This window comes from Lontra canadensis, unplaced genomic scaffold (genome assembly GCF_010015895.1).
Source record: "Lontra canadensis isolate GAN:19392208 unplaced genomic scaffold, GSC_riverotter_1.0 scaffold85, whole genome shotgun sequence".
NCBI lineage: Eukaryota > Metazoa > Chordata > Mammalia > Carnivora > Mustelidae > Lontra > Lontra canadensis.
The window spans coordinates 1,839,408-1,866,449 of NW_022631079.1; the positions used below are offsets into that span (position 1 = coordinate 1,839,408).

The 27,042-nt window shown below is 40.1% G+C and overlaps 1 protein-coding gene across 2 annotated transcripts in view; it reads right to left on the reverse strand.

The window, feature by feature from the left end:
• The window catches only part of PRKG1 (protein kinase cGMP-dependent 1), a 1,235,433-nt gene that overhangs the window by 747,925 nt on the left and 460,466 nt on the right, over positions 1-27,042 (reverse strand). For both annotated transcript variants that reach the window (XM_032883001.1, XM_032883000.1), the window contains exon 3: positions 22,925-23,038. In XM_032883001.1, the coding sequence (XP_032738892.1) occupies positions 22,925-23,038 (114 nt within the window). The remainder of the gene's footprint in view (positions 1-22,924; positions 23,039-27,042) is intronic.

Here is a 27,042-nt window from a genome sequence, read left to right on the forward strand (position 1 = left end):
ATACGGAGCCCCTGGAAGAATTCCAAAATAATTCTTATGTTTTTATTTTAAAACCAAAGAGATAATAAGATTATTGTTTACACTGTGAAGACAATCCTCTTTGCTGGAAACATCACTTTGTTCCAATGAGCGGAGATTCTGGCTGAAGGCCAGAAGAAATACTTGGCCGTAATCCTGTCTGGGTGCCAAAAACAGCAGCATCTCCCACCTTTCCGCCATGTCCAGACATGAACCTGGGCTCTTGTGCAGGAGGAACACCTACCTTTCCATTATTCTTGGAAGAAAGAGCTCCAGGGGCCATCACTGAAAGGGGGACCAAGTGGCAGTAGGAGCGCCGTTCGGAACAATGAGCCCTCTCTCAGTTGAACCCTAGTAAATGGCCTTGGACATCCCCCCAATCGGGTGAAAGGGAGTGAGCAGCTCTCAAGTATTTTTCGAGTCCTTCACACACTGTAGCTCTTAAAGCAGTCCCCGCTCTGTTACTTTTCACCAAACGTCCATCCAGCCTCTTGAACATCATCCCAATTCCCCTGACCGGGATATTAGCACAAATGTACTCTCTCCAAAGTGCTTCAGCCAGCCCTTGTGATAAAAATCAACTCAACTGAAGTCGTTTCTGGTTTTAAAATCCACTGGCTTTAAGAGAAAAAGACTTAATGAGATAATCTGACGTCCACTAGCACTTTTTAACTGTAGTGTCATTAGAGGTACCGGGAGGGCCAATTAAATCAGTTTCTCAATCAGGTTCAAGGTGGAGCCGGAGAATTTGCATTTCTATTAACTTTTCAGGTGATGTTGATGCTGCTAGTTGGGGAGACAGGCTTTGAGAACCAGGGATGGAACAGTTCCTGCCTACCCTCTGAGCGGGATGCTTCAAATTCTCTAGTTTCACCTCAATTGTTTAAATGTCTGCCTTTGGCTCAGCTCAAGGTCTCAGGGTCCTGGGACTGAGTCCTGCATCAGGCTCTCCGCTCAGCAGGGAGTCTGCTTCTCCCTCTCCCTCTGCCCCTCCCCACTGCTCATGCCTGCATGTGCTTCCCTCTAATAAATAAAGTGTTTAAAAAATTTCTGTAGGTACACAAATTCATCCTGTTCTTTCTTGCCTGTATGTTTCTGCACATGCTAACTTTCCTCTCCTACTTGGCATGCCTACCCTTTCTGCCCACAGCCCCAGCCCCCAGAGCTCCTCAGTCCCTGTGAAAGCATGCATTTCCTCCTCTCCCATCGTGCTCTTGTCACATTGTGCTACAATTGCTGCATTATTTACACTCTGGAGGGGTCCTTGAAGGCCACTTAGTCTCCTCTCTTTGTCTACTCAGTACCTAGGAAAATACCTGAAGGCATTCAAATGTTTTCTCAATGAGTGCTGGTGACTCTGTACCAGGCACAGTGACTCTACTACCTTGACAACATGCCAACGACAGTTATAGACATAGATTTTTTTTAATCCACTTCCACGGAGTGATTAGTGGGAATATCCTAGAAGGGCCCGTGTGCCTTCTGTCTGAGTTGTAAACAGAAAGCTGCCAAGACCTCACCCTCCTCGGGATGTATTAGAGAAAGAGCCAGAAGAGGATGAGCAAGTGAGGGAAGAAGGAGCCTGGGGCTCTGGCTCTGGGGTAACCAGAGACAGGGTGAACACAGGCAGCCAGGAGAGGTGGAAACTCTAGAAAGCCCTGTGGGGGACCCTCAGGCTAGATTTTTGTCCTCTGGTTTATCTAGATGATCGTGTGACTGTTTAAATTTTTAGCGCCACCCGAGCTTTCATCCAATGACACTCTGCCTGCTATTGGATTGAAGATTCAAAGATCAGAATCTGTGAAACACATCAAGGCACGGGTATATTTCAGCTCTACGTGAAGGGCTGCCCCACCAGCAGCCAGCCGTAAATACAGATGTCAAAGTCAGCTGCGTCTCTGGGCTCACAGAGCCGTCATCCACCAAATAAAATACTTCCATTCCAATTATATTCAGAAAGAAAATCTAATTCCTCCAACGTAATGAGCTTTTCACACTTCCGAGGCAGAGAAATTTTTGCTAAAATGCCTTTCTGGCGTGATAATGATTTAGCTGGAACCTCAATACTCTGAAAAGGCAAGAGGAAACAGACCTTGCAGCCCACTTACAAATCAACCGTGCCCGAAGTACATCTAGAGAATTAGGTCACAAAGTTATATGCAAAGCTCAGTTTTCATATATTAAAGGAGTGCCACGGTAAGAATGTTTAGAACACCACTCATACTGGGGTCGATGTTTCGTATGTTTAAGCGAGGCTGGGCGGGGTTTTCTGGTCACTAAGTCAACTAGAGCTGACCTGTCATTTATCATAAGTGTTAGGAAGAATTCTCATTAGATCGTGAGAATTTTCCCACCGACTCCATTGATCACTGTATGGTTTTATTTTAATCCTAGAACAATGTACTATTAACCCTTGGTAGAAAACAAGTACTCAATAAATGGCAGTGGAGTGGAAATGAAGGCTTTTTGCTAATTTTTGCAATTCTGTCAGTATGGTAGAGATGTTCAGCTGTTTCTGGATCATGGCTATCTGTGGTCCCCAAATATTGTGAACAAAAATAATTCAAAGGCTAACTCAAATACTTTACTATATATTCATGATAACTGCCATCATATGATTTCTGGTGTGTTTCCAGTTACACTGGTTTTATTTGGCAGGGCTATTTTCTCTAAATTATTTGCCAGTAAGTCATGAGCTCTGTTGCCCAGAGAGTTTTTGGTTTAGCTTTCCCATTCATGAGACAAACTCTTTAAGGTTATCTCAGTGGTGGTTTGAACCTGTTTCTTCCTTCACTTTTTTTCTGTATTGTATTTACTTAAAGCAAGTCACTAGGTCTAGCCAATACTCAAGGAAAGGGGTTAATTCAGGAGAGTGAATGTCAGGAGTCCGGGGGCTTTGGGAGATACACTGACCTCAACTACACAATTTTCTATTAATTTTCATGTCTTGTCTCTGACTCCGACTAACTCCTACTTCCCATGATGTTTATTTTATACTTGACTCTAGCGTTCACACCTATACAGTAAAATTCTCTATATTTCAAGAGATTTCTATATTAATAGATGTAAAACACCATATATATCCTTCTTCCTCCCCCCCCAAAAAATTCAAACTCCAAATATCCAAGTGCATTATAATGTCTCCTAACAGACATAGGTCGAATTGAAATTCATAACTTTCTAATTTATTCTCATTTTAAACATGAGGATACAAGGATTTAGAACTGTTTAAAAATTACATTTGACATTTTTATAAGAATTTAGAACTTCTAAGCCATGGTTCAAATTCTCAATCTCTTGGGGGCACCTGGGTGGCTCAGTCGGTTAAGTGTCCCACTTTAGATTTCAGCTCAGGTCCTGATCTCAGGGTTGTGAGATCAAGACCCACCCGGTGCTCCATGGCCAATGGGAAGCCTGCTTTGGATTCTCTCTCTCCCTCTGCCTCTACCCCACCATGATTCACATGTTTTCTCTCTCCCCCTCTCTAAAAAAAAACCTAAAAAACAAATTCTAATCATTTTTTTAAACAGGTGTTACTGGCTTGGCAGTGTTTATAAGGTTGGTATACTTTTAACTTCACATTTCTTTTTCTTTTTCAACCTAGAAAAACAAATTATGGATGCCTGTGCTCCTTGCATCTAGCAAATGTTCCTTAACATATGTCAGGATCTGATGATGCCTTTATAATGGTGAGCTGAATAAAACTGAAATTCAAAGACAGATCACCCCTTGAAGAACAATGTTTAGCAGAAAAATAACCACCTTGGGGCATCTGGGTGCCTCAGTGGGTTAAGCATCTGCCTTCAGCTCAGGTCATGATCTCAGGGTCCTGGGATTTGGTCCCATATCAGGGTCCAGGCTCAGCGGGTGTCTGCTTCTCCCTCTCTCTGCTTGTGCTCTCTCTCTCTCTCTCTCAAATGAATTAAAAAATTCATTAAAATCTTTTAAAAAATCTTTAAAAAAAATCTTTAAAAAAAAAAGAAAATCTTTAAAAAAAAAAAAAGAAAGAAAAAGAAAAAGAACTACCTTGTTATAGAATTTAAGAATTCCAGGGTGACAAAATAGCGAGCACTTGGAATTGAGTTACAAGATTTGGAAGTAATATCCTTTCGGCAAATAGGCATGAACTTGTTTCAAGCCAATGTGCCTTCAATGGTGTCAAAGCCCACTAAGTCAGCTCAATATGTCCTTCATTAGCCTTGACCCGAAAACGTAAAGCTCTCCACAGAGGAGAGGACCAAGCCACAGAGGATGCACCACTTTTCCCTGAAATGACATTTCAATTTGGAGATCACTCAAAACACAGAGAGGGCTATCACAGGGCTATCATTCAAAGGCCAAAAAAGGATGGACACACCACACTTTAGTCAAATGTCAGGCAAAACTTGGCGAGTTCGTATAAATGTACTTAATAAAGTACAAAAACCAAGGTAGGTGCTTCAGAGAGGGATTGTGAGAAATGGGAGAGGCAGGCTGATACCTATCTGTAAAATAAAGAAAGGAAAAGATACCTCTTGTTCTTAGGAGAAGGGGGGCCTATAGGGGAAGCCTGGAGTGGGGGGGACACCCCTTTCACATACCTGCTGGAATTGTGCTACATTATAGCACATTTAAGCCATCACGTGACACCAACAGTGTCTACTCTTTTCTTGCAGGCATGAACACAATGTGAAAGTAGTCCCTACAGTCCGGAAAAGAAAAACGAGTCTCATATTCCTTTTGTTTCCAAAGGAGCCTTCACAGCTCACCATGTGCAAAACCCAACAAAAGCAAACAATGTAACTAAACATGTTCTGATATTTATTTAGTGACAATGTGCTCTTTACTGGAGCCTGTAAGCTCATGCTCAGGAATCCTGCCTCACTTGAACATCTTTAATCACTTTTTATTATACTTGGGTATTTGCATGTGGGCTGTAATTCTTCGTAATGTAATTTTCTTATTGTTTATTTAAGAATCCATACACCGAGTGAGGCTTGTGAAACCAAGCTATGAAGCAATCTAATTACTTCCAAGTTCTGGTACACAGACGCTTACTGCAAATGAGTTCTGTCTAACCATCTTCAGGGAGAGATTTGTTATTCAAAACAAGAAAATTCTCAAGGCAGGAACCTCGCTGTCCACTAATCCTGTGAATAGTTCCAAGTGGTTTCCTTCCAATAATTGGAACTCCAAAGGAAATGTTCTCAGGTTTATTGATGTAGATACAGTCAACCAAATATTTAAAAAGGATAACCAAGGCACTGTATTTTCTTCTATGTTTTAGAATATATACTCATATGTACATCTAATTCTGGCCAATAATGTGACTAAAAGGTGCCTCTCTATGAAGGAAGTCAATTAATGCTATAAGCGTTGAGTAGGAGCACCTGGGTGGCTCAGTCAGTTAAGCGTCTGCCTTCGGCTCAGGTCATGATCACAGAATCCTGGAATCAAGCCCCACAGTGTGCTCTCTGCTCAGGGGGGCTCTGCTTTTTCCTCTCCCTGTGACTCTCCCCATGCTCCTTCTCTCTCTCTCTCACTCATTCTCTCCCTCTGAAATAAATAAAAATCTTTTTTTTTTTAAACCCTTGAGTAAAAGGCAGGTATTAGATTTTCTATTCGTCTAACAGAACCGTTGGCCCTATTCCTTAATAACATGAAACAGCATTAAGCTCAACTTGCCTAATACCCAAAGCTTTCGATTTTGTACCCATTTATTCAGATTGCTTATCTCTCTTCACTGCTCGATACTAATTATCTGTATCTCTAAAAGAAAAAAGCAAGATGCCAGGTCCAGCTGGGGGGGATTAAGAATAATAGAAGAGCAACAGAAAGAAATGCTTCCAGTATGGAAAAAGCAGACTAAGGTTTTCTATACAAAGTTAAAAAAAAAATACAGGCATTGCAATTCAGATTTAAAAAGCATTCTTTTGTTCAGTTGATTCAGGGAACATAAGCTTATGTAACATATTCCTAACTCTCTAGGTTAATTCATAGAGGAATTCAGAGTTAAGCAGTGAGTCTCACTTGGGGGCTTTCGGCTAGTAGGTTCTTGATAAAAATTTGATTGAAATAAAGCATACATTTAAAGATACAGTCAATTAGAAAATATAGGTGATTTCCCTTTGAGAGTTCAGAGGAGCTGACCCTTAGGTAAAGACACGGATCACTTTTATTTGCTGAGATTGAGGTTAGGGCCGCGTGAAAGGGTATCAACTGGCTATTCTCATACAAGAGCATCAGCAAGGCAAGTCTGGGTTGAAACCACGTGACTGAATTCTGTTCATGCCGTGGCCCATGTCGAAGACAGGTTTTTTATCATTAGCCGGCTTGGTCAGCTCATCTGTCAGAATTACTCCGACCTTATCATTTCATGCATCAACAATATTTTCAGAGTCACAAGTAGAATAAGATGAAAACAAAGCTTAGGAATATAGTTACTTTACAGCTACTCCTCCTCTATTTTCATGGGTCAGAGAAAAGTCTTGCTTATAAATCTGCTTAGATTACTAGTTTTCCAAATTAACTCAATATCAAGAGGAGGGAGGCGAACTTTAAAAGTACTTATGTGTATCATAAGTAAGAAGTCAGAACTTATGTGTATCAGTGAAAACATCATCATGGTATCTGCAGATATTTTCTCTTCAGTTCGTTTAAGATCCTGCAAGAGTATTGTAAAGCCTTAATAAGCAGTAATGGATACTCCAAATACATCATTATCAAGAAATCTCCACAGTTCACTTGCAGGAACGCGTCTATGAGAGCATTTTAGCTTCTGGGAACATCCTTGAAAGTGTCACAAATTGAATTCTTTATGCTGTGAGTACCATCCCTAACCTCCAGGCTGTTCAATACAAACTTCTAGAGAAACCTGGAAAAAAGCAAAGTGGAAATGTGGAAAAGGTAATTAAGACATCACCTAGACCTATAAAGGTAAGAGATATCATCTTTCACAAGGCGCAAACAATGACAAAATGAGAATGAAGGAGGAGAATACTGAGTAGAGCCTTTAATGGGCAGAGATGAGATAGACTTCTGCACATGGAAGCCATTCTAAGTGGGAAGATTACCCTACACAAAGATGCCAGCACAGGGAACATTCCGGGAATCCTAGAAATCTGTTTCTCGAGTTATGGGATCATTATGGTGGTTCTCCTGGGACAGAAGCCATCCAAACAATCACGATTTATTGATTTCATATTTTTTTCCCGGCACAAAATCAACGCTTGACATAGAACCCCTCAGTAGGCCATGAAATAGGCCTTATTGTTCCTATTTGACAAAGGTGGAAAATTTTGCTAACGTCCAAAGGGAATCAGCGTTCTACCCTTTTGGGTTTACTCAAGGCCCTTGTTCACTGAGATCCAAGCCCCCAGGCCTAGAGGAGGGCAGGGAGGCTGGAACCACAGCCTGGGGAGTCAAAGTGAGTGCTGTCACCAGATGCCTCTTTCAGAAAAGGTGGAAAGCAACACAGTTAAATTGGTATCTAAAAGCAGGGTAGACATAAGGGGAAAGAGACAGGAGACCATCCCACAAGGGAGAGGGAAAGTTCCAATGGAGGTGAGCCCCACGTGGCCGCCCGCATGAGGAAAAGGTGACAGAGTCACAGACGGCAAACTTCAGTATCCACTCAGGTGGGCTTCCTTCTCCCTCTTTACGCTGTGCCTCCCCCTTGGTACCTAAGTTGGGTCTAAGTTCCCCGCTCTCTGTCCCCAAGCCAGAGTCTGTCAAGGTGAGTAGGGTCCACACTGAAGGAAACTGGAGGTTAGAAGGGAAGGTGGAAAATCAGTTCGATTCCTTATGTCCATTTTTACCATGTCTGCCTCTAAGATTTTCAGGAGATTTCCAAGAATTCTTTAAGACTTCTTTTGAAGTACAGTCATAGTAGAGAAACCTAATTTCTCTTCAAGTTATGAAAATGAACTCAACATGGGTTTTTTTCCTATGATCTTAAACTTTTTTTCTTTTTTCCTTTAAAACCGGTCCTTAAATGCTGGCAAGCTTCTGTGATTCACAGGAGCATGACGTTATATTCACAATTTGCTGTGACATTTGAAAATCATGTCAAGGCTTCATTGAAAGTACTAAGCAGAAAATACTAGCACTAACAGAAAAACAAATGAGCCTTTCTTTAATTATTCATGAGTTCCAAAGTTGCTATGATTTCTCTTAAGAGGAATAAAAATGGGGCGCCTGGGTGGCTCAGTCAGTGAAGCATCTGCCTTCAGCTCAGGTCATGATCCCAGAGTCCTAGGATCAAGTCCCACATAGGGCTCCCTGCTCCATGGGGAGCCTGCTTCTCCCTCTGTCCCTCCCCCTTGCTCATGAGTGCTTGCTCACTCTCAAGTAAATAAATAAAATCTTAAAAAAGAGTGGAATAAAAATAGGGGGTAGTGGAATTAAACCAAGAGTGAGTTACTTAGGATGTAAAATTCCAAGCAGACCCATAAAAGGAATGTGTTAATCAACATACATGTACAATCATGACATCTATTAAAGCCAAGAGTCTGAAGAGTCAAGCAGCGTCAGGATGTACAGATATTCAAAGGTCACTTGTTTTTCTGCTCCTCCGTGTCAGCCCTTTATATCACACTGATTGCTTTCAAAAACTAGCTAAATCTACTTTGTATGAGTTCTACTGAGCATCGCAGACATTCCACACTGGCCGTACGTGTGCTATCCTGACTGGTTTTCTTTATCTGTAAATGCGCCCACGTGCTTCGACGCTCAGTGGGTCTTCCGTCTTTTCTCCAGGTTCCCATGCACTAGACAGAGAACGTTCAGGATAGTTTTCTCATTTTTAAGCTCTCTTTCCGACATTTAGATACACTGGATTTTGGCCTCCATGAACCAAACCAAATTTTTTTCTAAAATAAATTTCATTTTATTTTTTAGTGTTCCAAGATTCATTGTTTATGCACCACACCCAATGCTCCATGTGATACGTGTCCTCCTTAATACCCACCACCCCTCTCCCCTCCAAAACCCTCGGTTTGTTTCTCAGAATCCACAGTCTCTCGTGGTTTGTCTCCCCATCCAATTTCCCCCAATTCACTTATCCTTTCTTTCTCCTAATGCCCTTCTGTGTTATTCCTTATGCTCCACAAGTAAGTGAAACCATATCATAATTGAGTCTCTCTGCTTGACTTATTTCACTCAGCATAATCTCCTCCAGTCCCATCCATGTTGATACAAAAGTTGGGTATCCATCCTTTCTGATGGAGGCATAATACTCCATAGTGTATATGGACCATATCTTCTTTATCCATTCGTCTGTTGAAGGGCATCTTGGCTCCTTCCACAGTTTCGTGACTACGGTCATTGCTGCTATGGACATTGGGGTACAGGTGGCCCTTCTTTTCACTACATCTGTATCTTTGGGGTAAATACCCAGTAGTGCAATTGCAGGGTCATAGGGTAGCTCTATCTTTAATTTCTTAAGGAATCTCCACACCTTTTTCCAAAGTGGCTGCACCAACTTGCATTCCCACCAACAGTGTAAGAGGGTTCCCCTTTCTCCACATCCTCTCCAACACTTGCTGTTTACTGTCTTATTGATTTTGGCCATTCTAACTGCAAATGAAATTTTTTAAAAATTTAATAAGAATTATGTTTTTTAACAAAAATTTGCTTTTATGTTTATAGTCTTTAATAAGCATTCTGAATTCTGCCTTTTTTTTAATCCTTTTTGACTGTCCACTAGACCTGATTTAATGAAGAAATATTAAGGCCCTGCGATGTCTGGGTGGCTCAGTGGGTTAAGCCTCTGCCTTCGGCTCAGGTCATGATCCCAGGGTCCTGGGACGGAGTCCTGCATGGAGCTCTCTGCTCAGCGAGGAGCCTGCTTCTCCCTCTGCCTGCCAGTCCCCTTGCTTGTGCTCTCCCCGACAAATAAATAAAAATCCTTAAAATTAAAAAAAAGAAAAGAAATGTTAAGGCCCCAAACCCTATTTACAAGTCTCTCCATATTATCAAAAACCCCTATTAGTACCTTCCTATGACTGTTCTCTCTTCTAAATGTTCCATGTGAAAAAGAAAATGTGTTTTATGGGCTTCTAGACAGCACTGGGCCAAAGCCAAATTTCAGAATTGCTCCATGATGGTCAAATCCACCAAGACTCTTAGCCGCTGGCCTTCTGATCAACATATGCAGCTTTTCCTTTTAGTTCCCAAGGAGGTGATCTTAGCTGCCATCCTCGTTCTGTTGCAAAGGCTAATGTCTGAACAATCCCAAATTATTATTTATATATATATAATTGTAATTATAAATATATGTATTACATTTTTATATATATATAATTGTTCTATATATATATATATATATATATATATATATATATATATATATAAAATGTAATTATCACTTATACAAATAAGTGATACTTGGAAGGACCTACATGGATGGACACGCCTTACTGGTAAAACAAAGCAGAGGGGCACCATAACTAGCAATGGGAGGGCTCCAGAAGAACACCTTTTGGAAAGGAAGATGATATCAGGAGGGAGCTTATCTGTATTGTGGGTATCAGTTTATGAAGCTCATGTTAAAATTTGGAAACGGTCCTGGGTAGTTTATTGCATGAGCTAACACGGTTTTCCAAACATCAGTAGCAACTGAGAATCAGTTTATGGGACAAGCCATCCAAATTCCCTCCCCCAAAATGCCATCAATCTATATGACTTCCCAGCTCATCTGGTAGAGAAACCCAGAGCCTACATAACTAATGCCTGAGACATTAATGTCATCGCTGTCAATAAATCAAACTTGCTAACATTTTTTTTTGAAATGATTCTGCTGAGCAATTAAAATCAATCAACATAATGATTCCATCCATTTTAAGCTACTGGTGACTCAATTCAGTCAAATGTCCAAGTCCTAAAACAGAAATGCCAGCATGTTGTCGTAAAAATTGGGAACAACCTGGTTGAGATGCCCCAGCTTAAAACTGAAGATGGGCCAAGTCAACCAGCATATTACAGATCAACACACCTGTAAAAAGACCCCAACCTCTCACACTCCCTGCTATTCTGGTATAATTAGCTCTGTTAACAAAGGGCATGCGTAACAGCTTCTAATTCACAGTGTCCATGAATGCGAAGTATTACTATTCCAGTTCCTGTTATCAAGTTGCATGGACCAAGAAGAATGGCACATTAAGAGCAGAGAAGAAACTACTTTTTAATAGCAAACACCCAAAAGAAAAACACTGGGAAACAAGGACTGGAATAAAGGGCACAATCCTGTTACCGCACGACTGAAAAGCTCAAAGAGAAAATGAAAACAAAATCCAACCACCTTGACCCACCTGACCTTAAGGACAGAACCCTATAGCGGTCATCAACACATAATCAACTTTCAGAACTGACCGTGTTCACTAGAAAGTGCAGTGAGATCTTTCCTTTTAAAACATCCAGAAAGGGAAAGAAGAAAGTGCAAAACATTCCGGGTAGGGGGTGATAAATGATTTTTTACAAATCTTTTTATAGGTGGGCACCTGGGTGGCTCAGTGGGTTAAAGCCTCTGCCTTTGGCTCGGGTCGTGATCTCGGGGTCCTAGGATGAAGTCCCGCATCAGGCTCTCTGCTCAGTGGGGAGCCTGCTTCCCCCTCTCTCTGCCTGCCTCTTTGCCTACTTGTGATTTCTCTCTCTCAAATAAATAAATAAAATCTTTAAAAAAAAAAAGTCTTTATAGGTACTTATTTTCTAACCATTGTTATGATCAAAAAAATATTAAAAAAAATTTTAAGGCGTGTTCAATTAATTCAAGAGAGTATTGGGGGAAAAAAATCAATACAGAAAAAGAGACCTGCTGGTTTTATAATTATTTACTATTGTTTTTGGCTGAGCCATTCTGGTTGAAAACCAGGAAGCACAAGTAGGAGATTAAGAGAATCAGTAAATAAAAGACCAGAACTCTCATTCAGTATTTTCTTCTGCTGCCTTTTCAAACCTTTGACTCTTCAAGTGTCCTGATCTGTTTTTAAAAGGCCTCCAAACCCCTATACTTCCCTTCCACGTTTATTTATCCAAAACCTAATGACACACAAAGGGAGTTAATTCTTGACATCTCATGTCTCTCCCAAACTCAGATTTGAGCTTCATAAGATGTTTCCCATTTCAGAAACTCTGTATATCTCGATCATCTTAGAATTTCCCAGAATACATTTTGTGTTGCACACAGTTTGGGCCATATCGCATTAGAGAGAGTCCTTCCTCTTTTTTGTTTTCGGCAGCTCACTCTGCTCTGTGCTATGCTCAACCTTCATGGAAAACAGGGTTGGAAGCATGTCAGTGGTAAATTCCATGTAAACTGCTAGATTTCTGCCTTGAAGTATTAAATGACAGTGAAAGGCAGTAAATAGGAGTAATTTCTACAACTTGGGGCAACTAACTTTAGGGAAACCAAGAATTGCTTAATTCAGATACAGATGAAAGGCCAGGGTTTAGGCTGGGGAAATAAGGAGCTTGAATCTGTTAGGGTGTGCGGGGAATGGGGTAGACAAAGGATTTCAATCATTCTTTAACTGTGGCCATCAACAGCATCTTTATCCAGAGAGAACACGGTACATAGAGAAAAGATTCATGTTCTCTCCAGAGGCATTTGAAGGGGACAAACTAATGGGACACCAGAAGTCTTGAAGTTTTAGGCTACACCTTAAGATAAAAATTCTAGGTGTCATTTGTCTGAAATATTACTTTGGAAAATAATTGACATTTTAAAGGTATGTCCAATAGTTAGATATCTACTGTTCATTTGTCCGAGACCTTGATGCTCTAGGCACCCACTCAGGGCTGTGCTCACATACCAGAAAAACACCCATTTCTCATGGCCATCTCGAGAAGTCAGCCCAGGAGGGAGGGAGGACAAGCTGGCTCAGAGGACACAGATACTTTTTGCTTTTGCACCATCCGAAGGCTCGCGCCTAAACAGAAGTATGATCTCCTCACAGTCCCAACATCCCTACCTGTGTTAGGGTTTCGTGGACCACTTCATTCAAAGTGTACATCTGCACAACTTTTCTGGGTAATGGCAATGGCGAAAGGATATAATCAGTCATCCCTCTCCATCCCAGTGCAGCAGCTCCTTCTGCCCACGGGTCCTGTCCCTGCACTTTAATAAAACCGCCTTTTTTGCACCAAAGATGTCTCAAGAATTCTATCTTGGCCATCGGCTCCAGACCTCACCAACATTCCAAAACTGTATCGTAAGTACATGGAGATATGAAGATAGTTTATCAAGAATTACCACTACTGGGCGCCTGGGTGGCTCAGTGGGTTAAGCCTCTGCCTTCGGCTCAGGTCATGATCTCAGGGTCCTGGGATCGAGTCCCGTGTCGGGCTCTCTGCTCAGCGGGGAGCCTGCTTCCCTCTCTCTGCCTGCCTCTCTGCCTACTTGTGATCTCTGTCAAATAAATAAATAAAATCTTTAAAAAAAAAAAAAGAATTACCACTACTTAGGTATGCAAAATGCCCTTGAAATTAACTAGAGCTGTGTTATCTAAACTCCCCACCCCCCAAAAAAAGCTTTATAAATGCTGAACCCAGGGATAAGAGTAAGAAAGCTTGAAGAGTAAGGGGGTACTAGACAGGGTGCCTGGAGACTGCTCCCCCATCTGTAACCAGCAAAATCTATTCATATAAACTCCATACACAAAAGCACTCAATGCAATTTTGCTTTAGAAGGAAAACAGAAAAAGAATTCAGCCACGAAGATAGTTTGCACAATCCTGTTGGATCCTGTTCAGAATACTTACAGACAACAATGCTTTCAAGTCAATAAAAAGTTGCCTTATTACAAGTGGGAGGAATTATGAGGGCATCAAGTACATCCTGTCAGCGGACTATCCTTTAGGGAAAATAAGGCATAAAGAACACTTAGCTGTAGAAGACACCATCGGGTTTCCTAAGCCTCTACCTTTCCCAGCCCTCTCCTCCCTGCCTTTCTGAGCAGCTGGCACTTATTTCTAGGATCTACTGCTACCTTCACAATAAAAACTCAGTTCCTTCAGGCCCGGGCAGAAACGAGCAACCCACACACCAGACCTCAGAAATGTCGTGTCTTAGTTCCAAGCAACTCCCCACGTCTTCCTCATCTTTTAATTATGAGATGTTAAGAGATCAGCAACCACCTAGCATGAATTCACCATGAATTTGATCAGTGACCACCTTCACGGACTATGAAGGACCTTCTCCGCTCCTGGTCCAATGGATTAGATTTAACCCAACAAGGAAATACACTCTACTTATTCAGATATCTCCAAACCTCTTATTCTTTAAAAACGCCCATCCACATTTGTTTTCACCTAATCCAAACTACATTCATGACTATAAGAAAGAACAACAAAAATCAAACAAAACTCTTTTTCTGTTCTGTTTTCCTACCAACATCTTAGCCTTCAGATTCAATAAATCCAGAAGCCGTTCTTATGAACAACACAGCCCAGCAGTCCATGATTTTTTAAATTTTTTCCTTGCCTCTCAGCTTGTTCTTCTTTTAATTTTACTTCTCACTATTCTTCAAAAGAATATGTTAATATTGGCTCAATGCTGGTAGTCTTCTACTAATGTTGTATTTCGTTCTTCAAAAGAAAAGCACAACTTAAATATCTTAAGTATCTCTTAAATATCTCTGCATGGCAGCAATAAAATAATGAGGGGAAAAAAAGACCCTAGAATGATGCCCAGAATAATAGTAATTATTATAGTGTCTGTCATTTTTCTTCTAAATACTTCAATGTTGGCAATTCAATGCAGGGAAGAGTGTGTTGTTTGAAGGTTAATACAAATTAAGCACCTGCAGGGTGTAGATCAGCGGCCCCTGCTTGCATGATTACTTAGAAACGTATCCAGTCAACAAAAATCTTCCCGGAAGAGAGGGATGTTAAGATCAACCAGGAAATCGCGAGACTGTTTTTCCTCTAGGGAATTCAAGAGTAAATGTGTTTTTCACGACTCTTGTTCTTTCTTTCATAGATTTGTTATGTAAAAGAAAAATAAAATGAGAACTTCCTTTATTAAATGTTTCTCAATTGCTGTTTAAATTTTTGTAATTCTTACTTTAAAGAAATTCACAGACTGATATATTCCATAAAAGAGACATGTGACTACTTAGTGATGTCTTAAATATTGTACAGGCTCATCGCATGAGACACTCAAGTATTTTACACTACAAAAACTACATCCCACAACTGGTTCAGATTGTTTGTTATGGGTCTCTAAGGCTTTAAGCTTATGACCCTCTCTTCATTATATCACAGGATTCATCCTTTTGTAACAGATGTACTGAATGTGGGTCCATATGTTCCAGTTTAAAAATTTTAAAAATCCACAGTTATAACATGCTGCGTCACTTTTTTGTGGAAATAAAGCCTGAAGCTTTAGTTCAGTGGAAATAGTCCTGTGGACACGTTTGTGTTTAAACACAATGGGAGGGACGCCTGGGTGGCTCAGTCATTAAGTGGCTGCCTTCAGCTCAGGTCATGATCCCGGGGTCCTGGGATCGAGTGCTTCATGGGACTCAGCGGGGAGTCTGCTTCTCCCTCTGCCTGCTGCTCCCCCTGCTTGTGCTCTCTCTCTCTCTGACAAATAAATAAATAAATAAAATCTTTTAAAAAAATGTAAAAGCTTATGACAGGAGCAGAGCAAAGCTGTGTCATACTCACACACCTCCATCTAAGCACACAGCTACCAGATGCTTAAACCCAGTTGCTTCAGCAATGAACCAAGGGCAACACCACACCACAGCCAGAGGCACTGAGCTGAGAGCATCATCCACAGCCTTCAAATGTTTTCCGCTTTCACTTGTTGCTCCTTTTAAGTACCTATCATAATTTATGGATAGGAATGTTTCCTTTTAAAAATAATAGTAATTATATAACACACAGTATTGACCTACATTACTATTTTGTTTACTAATTACCTCTTAGCAAATTCTTGAGTAAATTAAGGCACAGTATCCCATAACATAAACAACCTTTACATCCTGTGAGACCTTTTCTTTTTTCTTTTCTCTTTTTGATTATATCAGTTTCAGTTATTTATTTTTTAACATAAGCTCTATGCCCAACGTGGGACTTGAGCTCATGACCCTGAACTCATCATGCTCTATTAACTGAGCCAGCCAGTCACCCCTGGTGGGAGCTTTTTATGATGCATTCCTTTGCAGAAAATTCTGTAAGATTAAAGTAGCTACTTAAAAAATAAAAAAAAAAAAAAAGGTATAAAAACAGGGGTACCTGGGTGGCTCAGGGGGTTAAAGCCTCTGCTTTCAGCTCAGGTCATGATCTCAGGGTCCTAGGATCGAGCCCCGAGTTGGGCTCTCTGCTCAACAGGGAGTCTGCTTTCCCCTCTCTCTCTCTGCTTTCCTTTCTGCCTACGTGTGATCTTTCTCTCTGTCGAATACATAAAAAGATTAAAAAAAAAAAAAAAGTAAAAAATAAATCAGCATTCCTTGCCCATCCTTACATTTACTATTAAATTATCTGGAACCTTAAAAAATAATATCCCATTAGTTAAAGCCTGACTATTCTCTTGATGTAAAGAATTAATTAATTAATTAATTAAAGGAGAGAGGGAGCATAATTTATCTAGCCCCGAGAAGGAATTAAGTTGTATTGCCCTCCTTTGATGAGAGGCATTCCCTTCCTCCCCGCAAAAACAAGGCCAACATATGCCTATCTACTGAGTCTCATCAATACTGAACTCAAATCATTTTTTGGAAGTAGATAAATATAAATCAAATAAATTCCAATTATAACAATTCCCATTAGGCCTAGAAAAAAATTCAACCTATAAAAGAAAAACATTGTAGGGGCACCTGGGCAGGCTCAGCCCTCAAAGCATGCAACTCTTGATCTCAGGGTTGTAAATTTGGGCCCCCCCTGTTGGGTGAAGAGGTTACTTAAAATAAAACCTTAAGGGGTGCCTGGGTGACTCAGTGGGTTAAAGCCTCTGCCTTCGGCTCAGGTCATGATCTCAGGGTCCTGGGATCAAGCCCCGCCCCACATAGGGCTCTCTGCTCAGCAGGGAGCCTGCTTCCCTGCTTCCCTGCCTCTCTGCCTCCTTGTGATCTCTGTCTATCAAATAAACAAACAAAAAAAATAAAACCTTAAAAAAAAAGTGTAGTTTACTGTTTTCCTCTTCTCTGAAATTCACTTTTATTTCACTTAATATAGAAAGGAGATGAAATAGCTTTTGTATATGTGTTTGTTAGTCTGTTATGTGGCATCATGGTTTCCTAGTGAATTGATTCCTTTAATAAAGAAATGTATTTTCTAGGGATTACATAACTGGATTTAAGTTACTAATTCCACAGTATTCTCTAATAGACAAATGTGATAAGAACATTTTACTAAAAGGAATATTGTCTAACTCACCGAACAACGGTGCCTGTTTCCCCAGGATGGGGACGGACACTGTTTCGTTGTCCAGGATGACAACTCCCGGGCTGTTTTTTTGGATTGTTCTTCTGTAATCGGGGTCCAATTTCTAGTCATCATCAACCTGAATTTACTTTGTTTCTCCTTTCCCTTCAGGATTCTTGGGAGAAGGCATGTGTTAGACTAGGAGAAAGCAAAGCTTGCATCTTTTTAATTGGCCTCGAAGGCAGAATGGAGACATTCTTACTAGCCTGCTTATCTCCTGCACTTTCTATGCTGTGGCACAGGGAAAGTGACAGTCCCTGGTCTGTGCTGCTCATTAAAACCCCAGGTAATAACCGCATATAGGACAAACGTTGGTACAGGCAGATTTCCACTAGTGAATGTAACTTCATCATAAATGATGCTTTATGGAAATAAACAATGATACTTCCTCAAACGTGTCTAACTGCTTACATCTTCATTCCATTGCCTTCATAGTTAAAGTTCATAGCCACTAGAAGAGCTTGATCTAGAACTCCTTTTTATTAATAAAATAGGCACTTGTTTCTTCTGTGCCTTCATTGATAAAAGGTACTGTTTTCATTCGAAGAATTACTTTTAGAGGACACAGGTATTTGAGCAAGAAATGTGACTCAAATCTTTATATTTCCTTTCCGTATTCTTTAGTGGTTTTTGTTTTGTGTTTTCTTTTTTGGACCACTGACAGATTCTTCTCAATCAAGTTCAGGTTTGAAACAAAGCTACGCAGGAATGTACAAGCCATTTTATCGCATAGACTCAGATTTATTTTAAAAATCCAAAAATAGGGGTGCCTGGGTGGCTCAGTGGGTTAAAGCCTTTGCTTTTGGCTCAGGTCATGATCCCAGGGTCCTGCGATCGAGCCCCGCATCGGGCTCTCTGCTCAGCAGGAGGCCTGCTTCTCCTCCTCCCTCTCTCTCTCTCTGCCTACTTGTGATCTCTGTCTGTCAAATAAATAAAATCTTTTAAAAAAATACAAAAATAAACTGATAAATCCAAACCTTAGATCTTTGTTCTTAAAATATCTATAACAGACTGAAATATCTTAATTCATCAACTTGCCCCCATACAAATATCCTGGGAAAGCTTAGGTAAACTTGAAAGTATTCAAAAGTGAAGGCAGAAAGATATTTTTAGCAGATGTTACTAAAGTCATCACTTTCCTGCAGAATGGACTTCTTGTAGAATGTTTAGGCTCTTTTATGTTAGAATGCAAGTATTTGAGTATCTGAGGAATGTTGAAATACTTACTATAAATAATCTAAGAAAAATAATTACTCAGATATTTTGCTCAAGTCAGTTCATTACAGTCTCACACCACCGCTCTCACCAGACAAATTTTGAAGATAATTTTCTATGGTTTCAACTCAATGCTGGTATTGAGAGGTTTTCCTACAAAGCAAAGGTCTGGGTTTTATTAGAGTCTATTTGAATGAGACTGTTTGAAGAACACGCCACCTAAGTTTGGGGAATTTGTGATCTAGACACTCAAAGTAGGAGGAACAGATGTCAATTTCGTATCTTCAAGCAAAAATACCCCCAATTCATGTACAACTGTAGTTGGGAGCAAAGAGGCATAGAAGTCAACCTCAAAACAAAACAAAACAAAAAACCCCAATGTAGTTGTGAGACTACATGCTTGTGGGGAATCCAGGTAAAACAAGACAATAGCATAAATGTCCTTGCAAATTCACACGCTGGGGATGGGTCATTGGATCCCTCACTCATTGTGAGGCAAATGCCTTTCCATTCTCTTTTTAGGTTTCCAGCAACTTCAATGTTTCCGTGTGTGTGTATGTGTGTGTGTGTGTGTGTGTGTGTGTGTGATTTTAAGAGCCCTGGGCATAGACGCAATCAATAAATTGATACTGCCCTAGCTGTGAGGGTAGCAAACACTGAAACCTCCACCAGAAACGACATTTTAGGAAGAGAGGATGGTAGCATGCTTTCGATTCAGTATGGGAGTTGAGGAAGCAAGAGTTCTTAATGGATGTATCAGAAGTCGCTAACCTTTGTGGGGCTTCAAAACAGATAGTAAAACTCTTTCAGCTACGCAATCCCAAAACATTTAGATAAAATGTGAAATTAAAACACTCATGGGAGACGTTGTTTGGTGTTGTGGAAATCAGATATAACAGCTGATTTTTTTCCTCCCCATGGCATCTGGAGGGTTTGTGATGGGCTAGGCCATCCAAGTGGCCATGTTCAAAGACAGCTCAAGAAAACTTGCAGGTGTTTAGAAGAACCTCAAGACATTTGTGACACTTGGTTCCCACAAAATGTTACTTTTATGTATTTTGATATACTCATTCCTTTAAGGGGAAAAAAAAATCAATAGTGCTGTTTTATAAGATAGGAATAGATTCTGAATATAGATTTCCTACACCATTGTATGAGGTTTTCTTTTGAGTCATTATGGTTTCAATTTTAAAATAGTTATTCTTGGTGCTATCAGATCACTGTCCCAGTGTAGCCATCATAATCAGTGTATATTCATTTACTTCCCGAGGAATGCCAGCTGATCTCTCCCAGATGAAAAAGCAAAGGACTTGTTTCAAACAACTATGGAGATTCTTTCTGTCGAAGCATCATGAACAAGTATATCCTATTTCACATCATCAATCAATCTATAATAAGAAAACAACTTTTTTGATACCCTAAGTTTAAAAAAACAAAAACAAACAAACAAACAAAAACAAAATCCCCACAGGTAATAGAATCATCTTTGCTAGCCGGAAGTCACTGAGATTTATTTATTCATGGCCTGATACAATTTCAAAAAAAGGGCTCTTTTGAATACGAAATGACTCATATACATTGAGGAGCTCTTGAATGTCACCCAGGATTTAGTTACCACTGTGAGATTAAAAATGCATTAAAATGCTCTGCGGCTTTCAGGCTGACGAGGGGGAAAGAAAGGAGAGAGGGATCATGAAATAAAGTAGATGATGTTGAGAGAAAGGGGGTCACAACCCATGTAAGTGAAAAGAAAGAGGCAAGGACAGACAAGCCATCCAGTAGGATGGGCGGTCTCCTAGGATTTAGACTATTACACCCAAGTGGCTGAATCCATTTCGCAAGTTACTCTAAACGGTCATGACCGGCAAAATGACAGTTAAGAAATGGACAAGAGTTGACAAAATCCTGAATCCTGAGAAATGACTGGATATAAAAAGCCAAATAAGGACATTTTGAAATAGCACACATAATGAGTAAGATAGCACGGTTGGGGGGGGGGGTCGCATGGCGGGAGTGTGTTATATTCTGTAGTCTTTTGGTACAAGTAGCATTCCTAATGGAATCTAATCCAAATTATGCAGTGATCAGCTGGAAAGTTTAATTTAAACATAAATTTAAAGCGGTACTTAAGGATCATGGTCACAGGTGTAATCTCCCTGGATAGTGTAAGAGACAGGACAAAAGGTCCTGAATAAGAAATAATCCATTATTCACACCTTATAGTTCTTTACAAGACGTTCAGACTATTTTGGTAATAGATATTACTCCCTACTCATGCAAAAACCTCTGAGCATCTATAAATGCAAAGATGGGTCTGCACTCCATCAAGCTTAGGTTCTTTTCTCAATACAACCTTCACATCTTAAGTAGGTACTCTGAACACACACACACACACACACACACACATGCATGCACACCCGTGCACAGGCGCCCTTTCTGTGTCTTTGTTAAGAACACGCTCCATTACTCATTTTCCTTGACGTAGATGTTCTGACGTCCCCCAAATGGTTACGATTATAATTTGCATTCAACACCTATTTCCGTCTCACTGAATCAGATCCAAAGTGTGCGTTTAAATTTATCAAACATGAGTCCGATAGCTACAGCAGATGAACACCATTTTATATGAACCTAATAAATTTCACAAAGCAAAGCAATCAGCTCATGAAAAAAAAAAATCTTTGCTGCAATATTCATTAAAATATTTCTTTAATAATTCGAAGCTTCAACAGATGAAGCACATGTTATTACCAACTGTTGACCTTTCTAGAATCATGGTTTTTCATTAGGATTAAATGAGCAGTATACAAGGCTGAAATATTTTAAAATATGCACAATTCACTATTTGCAATTCTGAGAAAGCCTGTTTTAATCAAAATGTGTTATTCTGGCCTTCTGACCTACAAGGAATGTATTTCTCAGAAAAATGCAGCCTGATAGCATAATCCGTTTCACTTAATAGTGTCACGATTAGTCTTTTTCCTACTGAAGGCACTTTTTACAGGGGTTCAAGTTGCGGCAGCTATTGTTCTATTCACGGGGCTTTGTTCTTCTTTGAGCTGTGTAATTAAGTGATCACATAAAATAAAAACCAGGGGGGGCCGGTCATTCAAAAGAGTTTTGTGCTTTCAAAGATCAAGACTCAAATGTCAAGAAGAACTCATCCTAGGGGTGCCGCAACAGCAACTGAGGTCCCAGGGACCGACTTCAGTGAGTAAAAAGGCGATTCACTAACAAGGCACAGAGGACAACTTCTGGGATGCTGGCTGGCCACGTGTTTACAACCCAAGGTTCAGGGTCATATTGGTATCCAAAGGAGAAAAAGAACCCCGATGTACAAAACATTCAAAGGCATCCAGCTAAAACTAATTGATAACCTGTCATTTCTGCCAAAAGGAATTTTTTTTTTTAAATAACAAAACCTAATCAAAGTGATTTGTGATTGCCGTCATCTACAGGATTATGGGTCAGAAGATCATTTCCCAACATGAAATACAGCTGCTGAAGGACGCAATGGACCTTCCACCGTTGGCTTTTGCATGCAGCTCTGTTTGTTACATGCTCATTGCCCCCCAGAGTCAGGAAGGAGTACTTAAAACAACCACATCCCCACCCCGCAAGGATTGCAGCTGTTTCTACTGAGTAATAAAAGTTGCTGGAGAAATCATATATACACATACATGTAAAATTAGGGAAACAAGCTGCTTTATTGCCCCGATTTAAAATAAGCTCAATCAGTAGAAAAGAAAAATACTATAATATACAGCTTGATGAACAGCTGAAGACAAGAATATCCTCCAACATGATTTTAGAATTCAGGCTATATCTCGCTCAATGATGTTTGAATGAGATGAAGGACATTTCTCCTTTAAATTTTTTCTAAACCACTGAATGAACACGTGGAATTTATGGGGGAATGTAACCCAGAATAGACAGATTTGTAAAACTTCCGTAAGTATTAGCATGAGACTTTAAAGGCAGAAAAGGGAAGGTCTCCGCCGCTGTTCCGTTTATAAAGTTGTAACATATTGTAAATCATCATCGATAAGAAGTCTAAGTTAAAAGAACAACTTCCGTGAGTCAGTGATAAAATTTAAGTTCTGCAGAACAGATGGTTAACCCTCCCTGACAAGGGCAAACCACTATATCAACCACAGCGCATGGTAAGAATTAAAATATCGATTCACGAAATCATGAAGATGAGATCCATAGGCATGGTGATCAGTATCTCAAAGGTCCAGGGGAAAAGACATCAAAGTATTGGCAAAATAAGAAAACAGTCTTACTTTTGACGGTCGCTGTCCGGGTACAGTTGTAAAGAATCGCCAGCTCGCCGAACACTTTCCCTGGACCCATGGTGCAGAGCTTCACACCTTCTTTTGTAACCTCAACCTTACCATCTAAAACGAAGAGACAACGCCATTGTAAGTGTCTGCCATGCTTCATTTCACTTGTTGCATTTTCAATATGCAATGAAACTCTCTTTAATCCTCTTTAAAACTGCAAAGCAATTACCAAGGAAGACCAAGCCATCATCCAGACGCTAGGCAAAAAATGGCAATAAATCACGTGAGCTCAGAAGTCCTATCCCTCTTTAAATTAATCACCAATAAGGGATGCCGGGGTGGCTCAGTCAGTTGGGCGTCTGCCTCCAGCTGGGGTCGTGATCCCAGGGTCCAGGAATCGAGCCCTGAATCAGGCTTCCTGCTCAGTGGGGAGTCCGCCTCTCCCTCTCCCTCAGCCTGCTGCTCCCCCTGCTTATGCCTATGCCCCCTCTGTCAAATAAATGAATAAAATCTTAAAAAAAAAAAATCACCGATAAGATCTGAAGTAAGACTGAAAGAGAGCCCCAGGAAAAGGCAAAAAGGTAAACATGTGTTTTTCCAAATATGATATAAGAAAACTATGGTAATTCCCATTTTAATGTCATTTTGAATCTGAGAGAAAACCTGAGTAAATGGGCGGTTTTTCTATAGCACACTTCATACGTGGAAATTCTCATTTGGGTAAAGCACAGCTATTACAGGAAAGGAGATTACTTGGACCCTTGGGTACTGTCTAATTGCAGCTCATGGTATCTTTTATTTTTAAGCATCTTATCTGACTTGGGCACGACTGTTTTATCTGCTTCCCAGTCCCACAACACTGGCCATAAGGAAAAATAAACTAGGAGGGTTGTGGGGGAAAGAGGTATTAGGACTGTTTACGTTCCACAAAAGGGCTTGGAAAATGAAATGCTAAGGAAGGAAAGAGCCAAGGACACACCCGTGTTACAGTTTGTTGCCTAAGAGGAAGGCAAATGCTACCCATGACGGAAATAAAAAACAGGTTTTTAAAAAAGGTACAGCTATATACACTAGAAATTCCCTCACCTCACACAATGGGGGGATAGGGTGGGAAATAAATGGGCAACACAATCCATTCTAGACTAATAGCCCCCTCCCCACTTCTATTATTCTTCCAAGTTACTTATCCACATCTATGGTAGAAGCTTCTGGTGGGCTTCAGCTAGTGAATGAATGAAAAGAGCTAATGTTACCAGGTTCTCTCCAAACTTCAGACCTACATGCATTGACTTCATAATTTTTCTTGTATCTACTTGTTTCCTGTAATATTTAACTTTTTAGAGTTTGGGCTTTAAACATACTCCCACTTTAAAAAAAAACAAACGAACAAAATCAACCTAGTTTCAACTCAGCAATAACATCTGCAAAAAAACAGGGTCAATGTGCTAATTTCTTCAAATACCTATTGAGATAAACAATATCAAAAACATTTGGGAAAATTGTAATCCATGTCCCAGTCATGTGAGGTCAACCCTTCAGAGAACATTGTTCTTTCGACCCTGAAAACCATTTCATGTAAATGCTATCAGTGGAGAGAGAATCCTGCAGTAATTAGGACAAAATTTCACATAAGATCTATTCACTCCTCTTGAACTGTGTGTGTGTGTGTGTGTGTGTGTGTGTGTGTGTGTGTACCTCCTCTTGGTATAAAGAAGTTACTCAGGAATGAACAAATACAACAATTCTACAAGTTTGGACATACTTTCCTAGGCAGGTTTGGCTACTCAAAATTTGGTCTAGCTTTGGTCAGTCTATTTCTTGACTGCAGAAAACCAAACTCTTTCTCATGGTAGGTACATCAATACCAGCGCAGTAAATCCATATTTTCATAAGCCACAGATGTCCCCCTCCCTTCCGAGGGTAAGCCTGCACCCTTACAAATTTCATCTGCTACTTGAGAATGAGAAACAGGCTCAGAACTTAATGTGGTTAGATTTCCAAGTCATTAGAAGTCAGACCAGGAGTTAAATTCTGGTTTTCTTATCTGTTCCTTCTGAGTCTTGTGACCTTGGGCAAGTTATTTATATCTTCAAGCCTTGGTTTCTTCATTAATAAAATAGATGAAAGAAAAGCACATATCTCCTCAGGTGGTTGATAAAATGAAATGATTAAAACAGGGTCAATGCTGAGCGTGATCCCTGGCTTACAACAAATGGTCAATGAATACCAGCTCTTATTACTGGCCTTATTTTTATTATATTTCTTACCTAAAAGGAGGGAGGGCTTACTGGATCCTACTGAAACACAGGATTTCATTATCTATTCCAGAAACCAATGGAGTCCATGTAGGTTAGTAGGCTTGTGTTTATTTTTAAATGGAAAAAGTATTTGTTTCAGATTCTCTACTGGTGGGGGGCATGTTTGAGAACTTTTGGGCTCCAATCAATATCATACCCAAAGAAGACAATGGCCTTTCAAGAAGTCTCACTGATCTGTATCCTCTTTGTGCTCTTTCCCACCTGGCAGGTGCAGGCAACATTTGACAAGCGTTCCTTTAGTAAGTACCGTATTTCGGGGCAGACTCCCACGAATGACAAAGTTAACAACTTTCCAATGGATTACAACATTTTTTGGACTTGAAGCTCTAGCTTCAATGATATTGAAGGAGCTAAGAGCAAAATGAGCAATGCCTAAAGAACTATCTACACGTAGGTGATTTTGTACCAGTTCTCTTGTGTACCGGTTCTCTCGCTCTCCTTGGTCCTGTAGCTGGAAGTCTTCAGTGGAAAGAAAACCATAGGAGGAGCAAGACGCTACAAAGAATCCTGCTGGAAAGCTTGGCCATTAGGGCTTCTCAACTAATAAGAGACAAGAAACACAGCATTCTCATTTCTAGCTCAGTGGTTTCTGAAAGGACATCTGTGGACCTGCCACATCAAAGCTAATTAATAAAATGTAGATATTCCCCACTCTGGGAAATTGTAACTCCACAATGACCACTGTACTTGGTTCTGGTGCCCTTTACGTCTCTGAAAAACCAGGCTCATAGAGCAGTGATTGATTTCAACTAATAGGGAACCTTGAAACTGATCATGTTTCCTTTGAGATATGACATCTAGAAAGCTCATAGACAGAATTATCTAAGACTCTGGGGTTGGAAATGTGTGCACAAATGCATTTCTGGTTCCAAGTCATTTTCCTGATCTTATTTTATATTTGCCTAATTTGTTCATGTCTCACTCATTTTTTAAAAAGAAGGGTATGAATAATTATATATATGTATAGACAGATATAAAGATAGGTATAAATAAGTCTATATATGATAAATATGCATATATATGAATAATTAGTTCTGGTAACAGAAGGTTATAATCCATATTAATTAGAATAACAAAAAAGTTTAAGAAGAGATTTACTGGAACAGATTGTGTTTGAGAAATTGAAATTTGCATGTAAAACATCTTTTCCAGGTTAAGTTAAATACTATAAGTTCAGTATATTCACAACAGCCCAGGAAGGAAGGAATCTACTCACATATCATAGAGAGTGGTACAGGAAGCACTTTTTTTTTTAATGATCAGAAATATCTAAATGGTAAACAAAAACGCAGTGTTCGTAAAATGTTACTCTGAGTCACAGTGTCATCACTTTTCCTTCCTTCTACCTGCTGTGTGGGTGGAATAAGTAATTCAGGGAGGCACGATCCTCTGGGTGCTAAAAAGTTAGGTACACACACAGCATTAACCAGAGAGTTGTTTCAAAGACATCTGCAAACGTTCTGATTTCCAGGAGCCCAGGAATGTAAGTTACTGATGTGAAGCGTGAATTTGGTGAAGCTCGTTCACTGTGCCACACAGCAACCCTGAGGCAAAATTAGAAGTGATCACCCACTTACAAATGATTTCCAAGTAATGATTTTCCAAGTGTGTGGTCTGCCTATGAAACCTAAGGGTAAGACCAGCACAAGCTTGCTCCATACACTCCTCCTTTGAAGTATTAGGGCCATCTTGAAGCCACTCCCCTCATCTCAGACTTCCCCTGCCCCCCATCCTGTTTTCCACTCTCTGGCTACCTTTGAGGTTTGGTTTAAATGGACTTATCTTCATAGAAAATAGGTA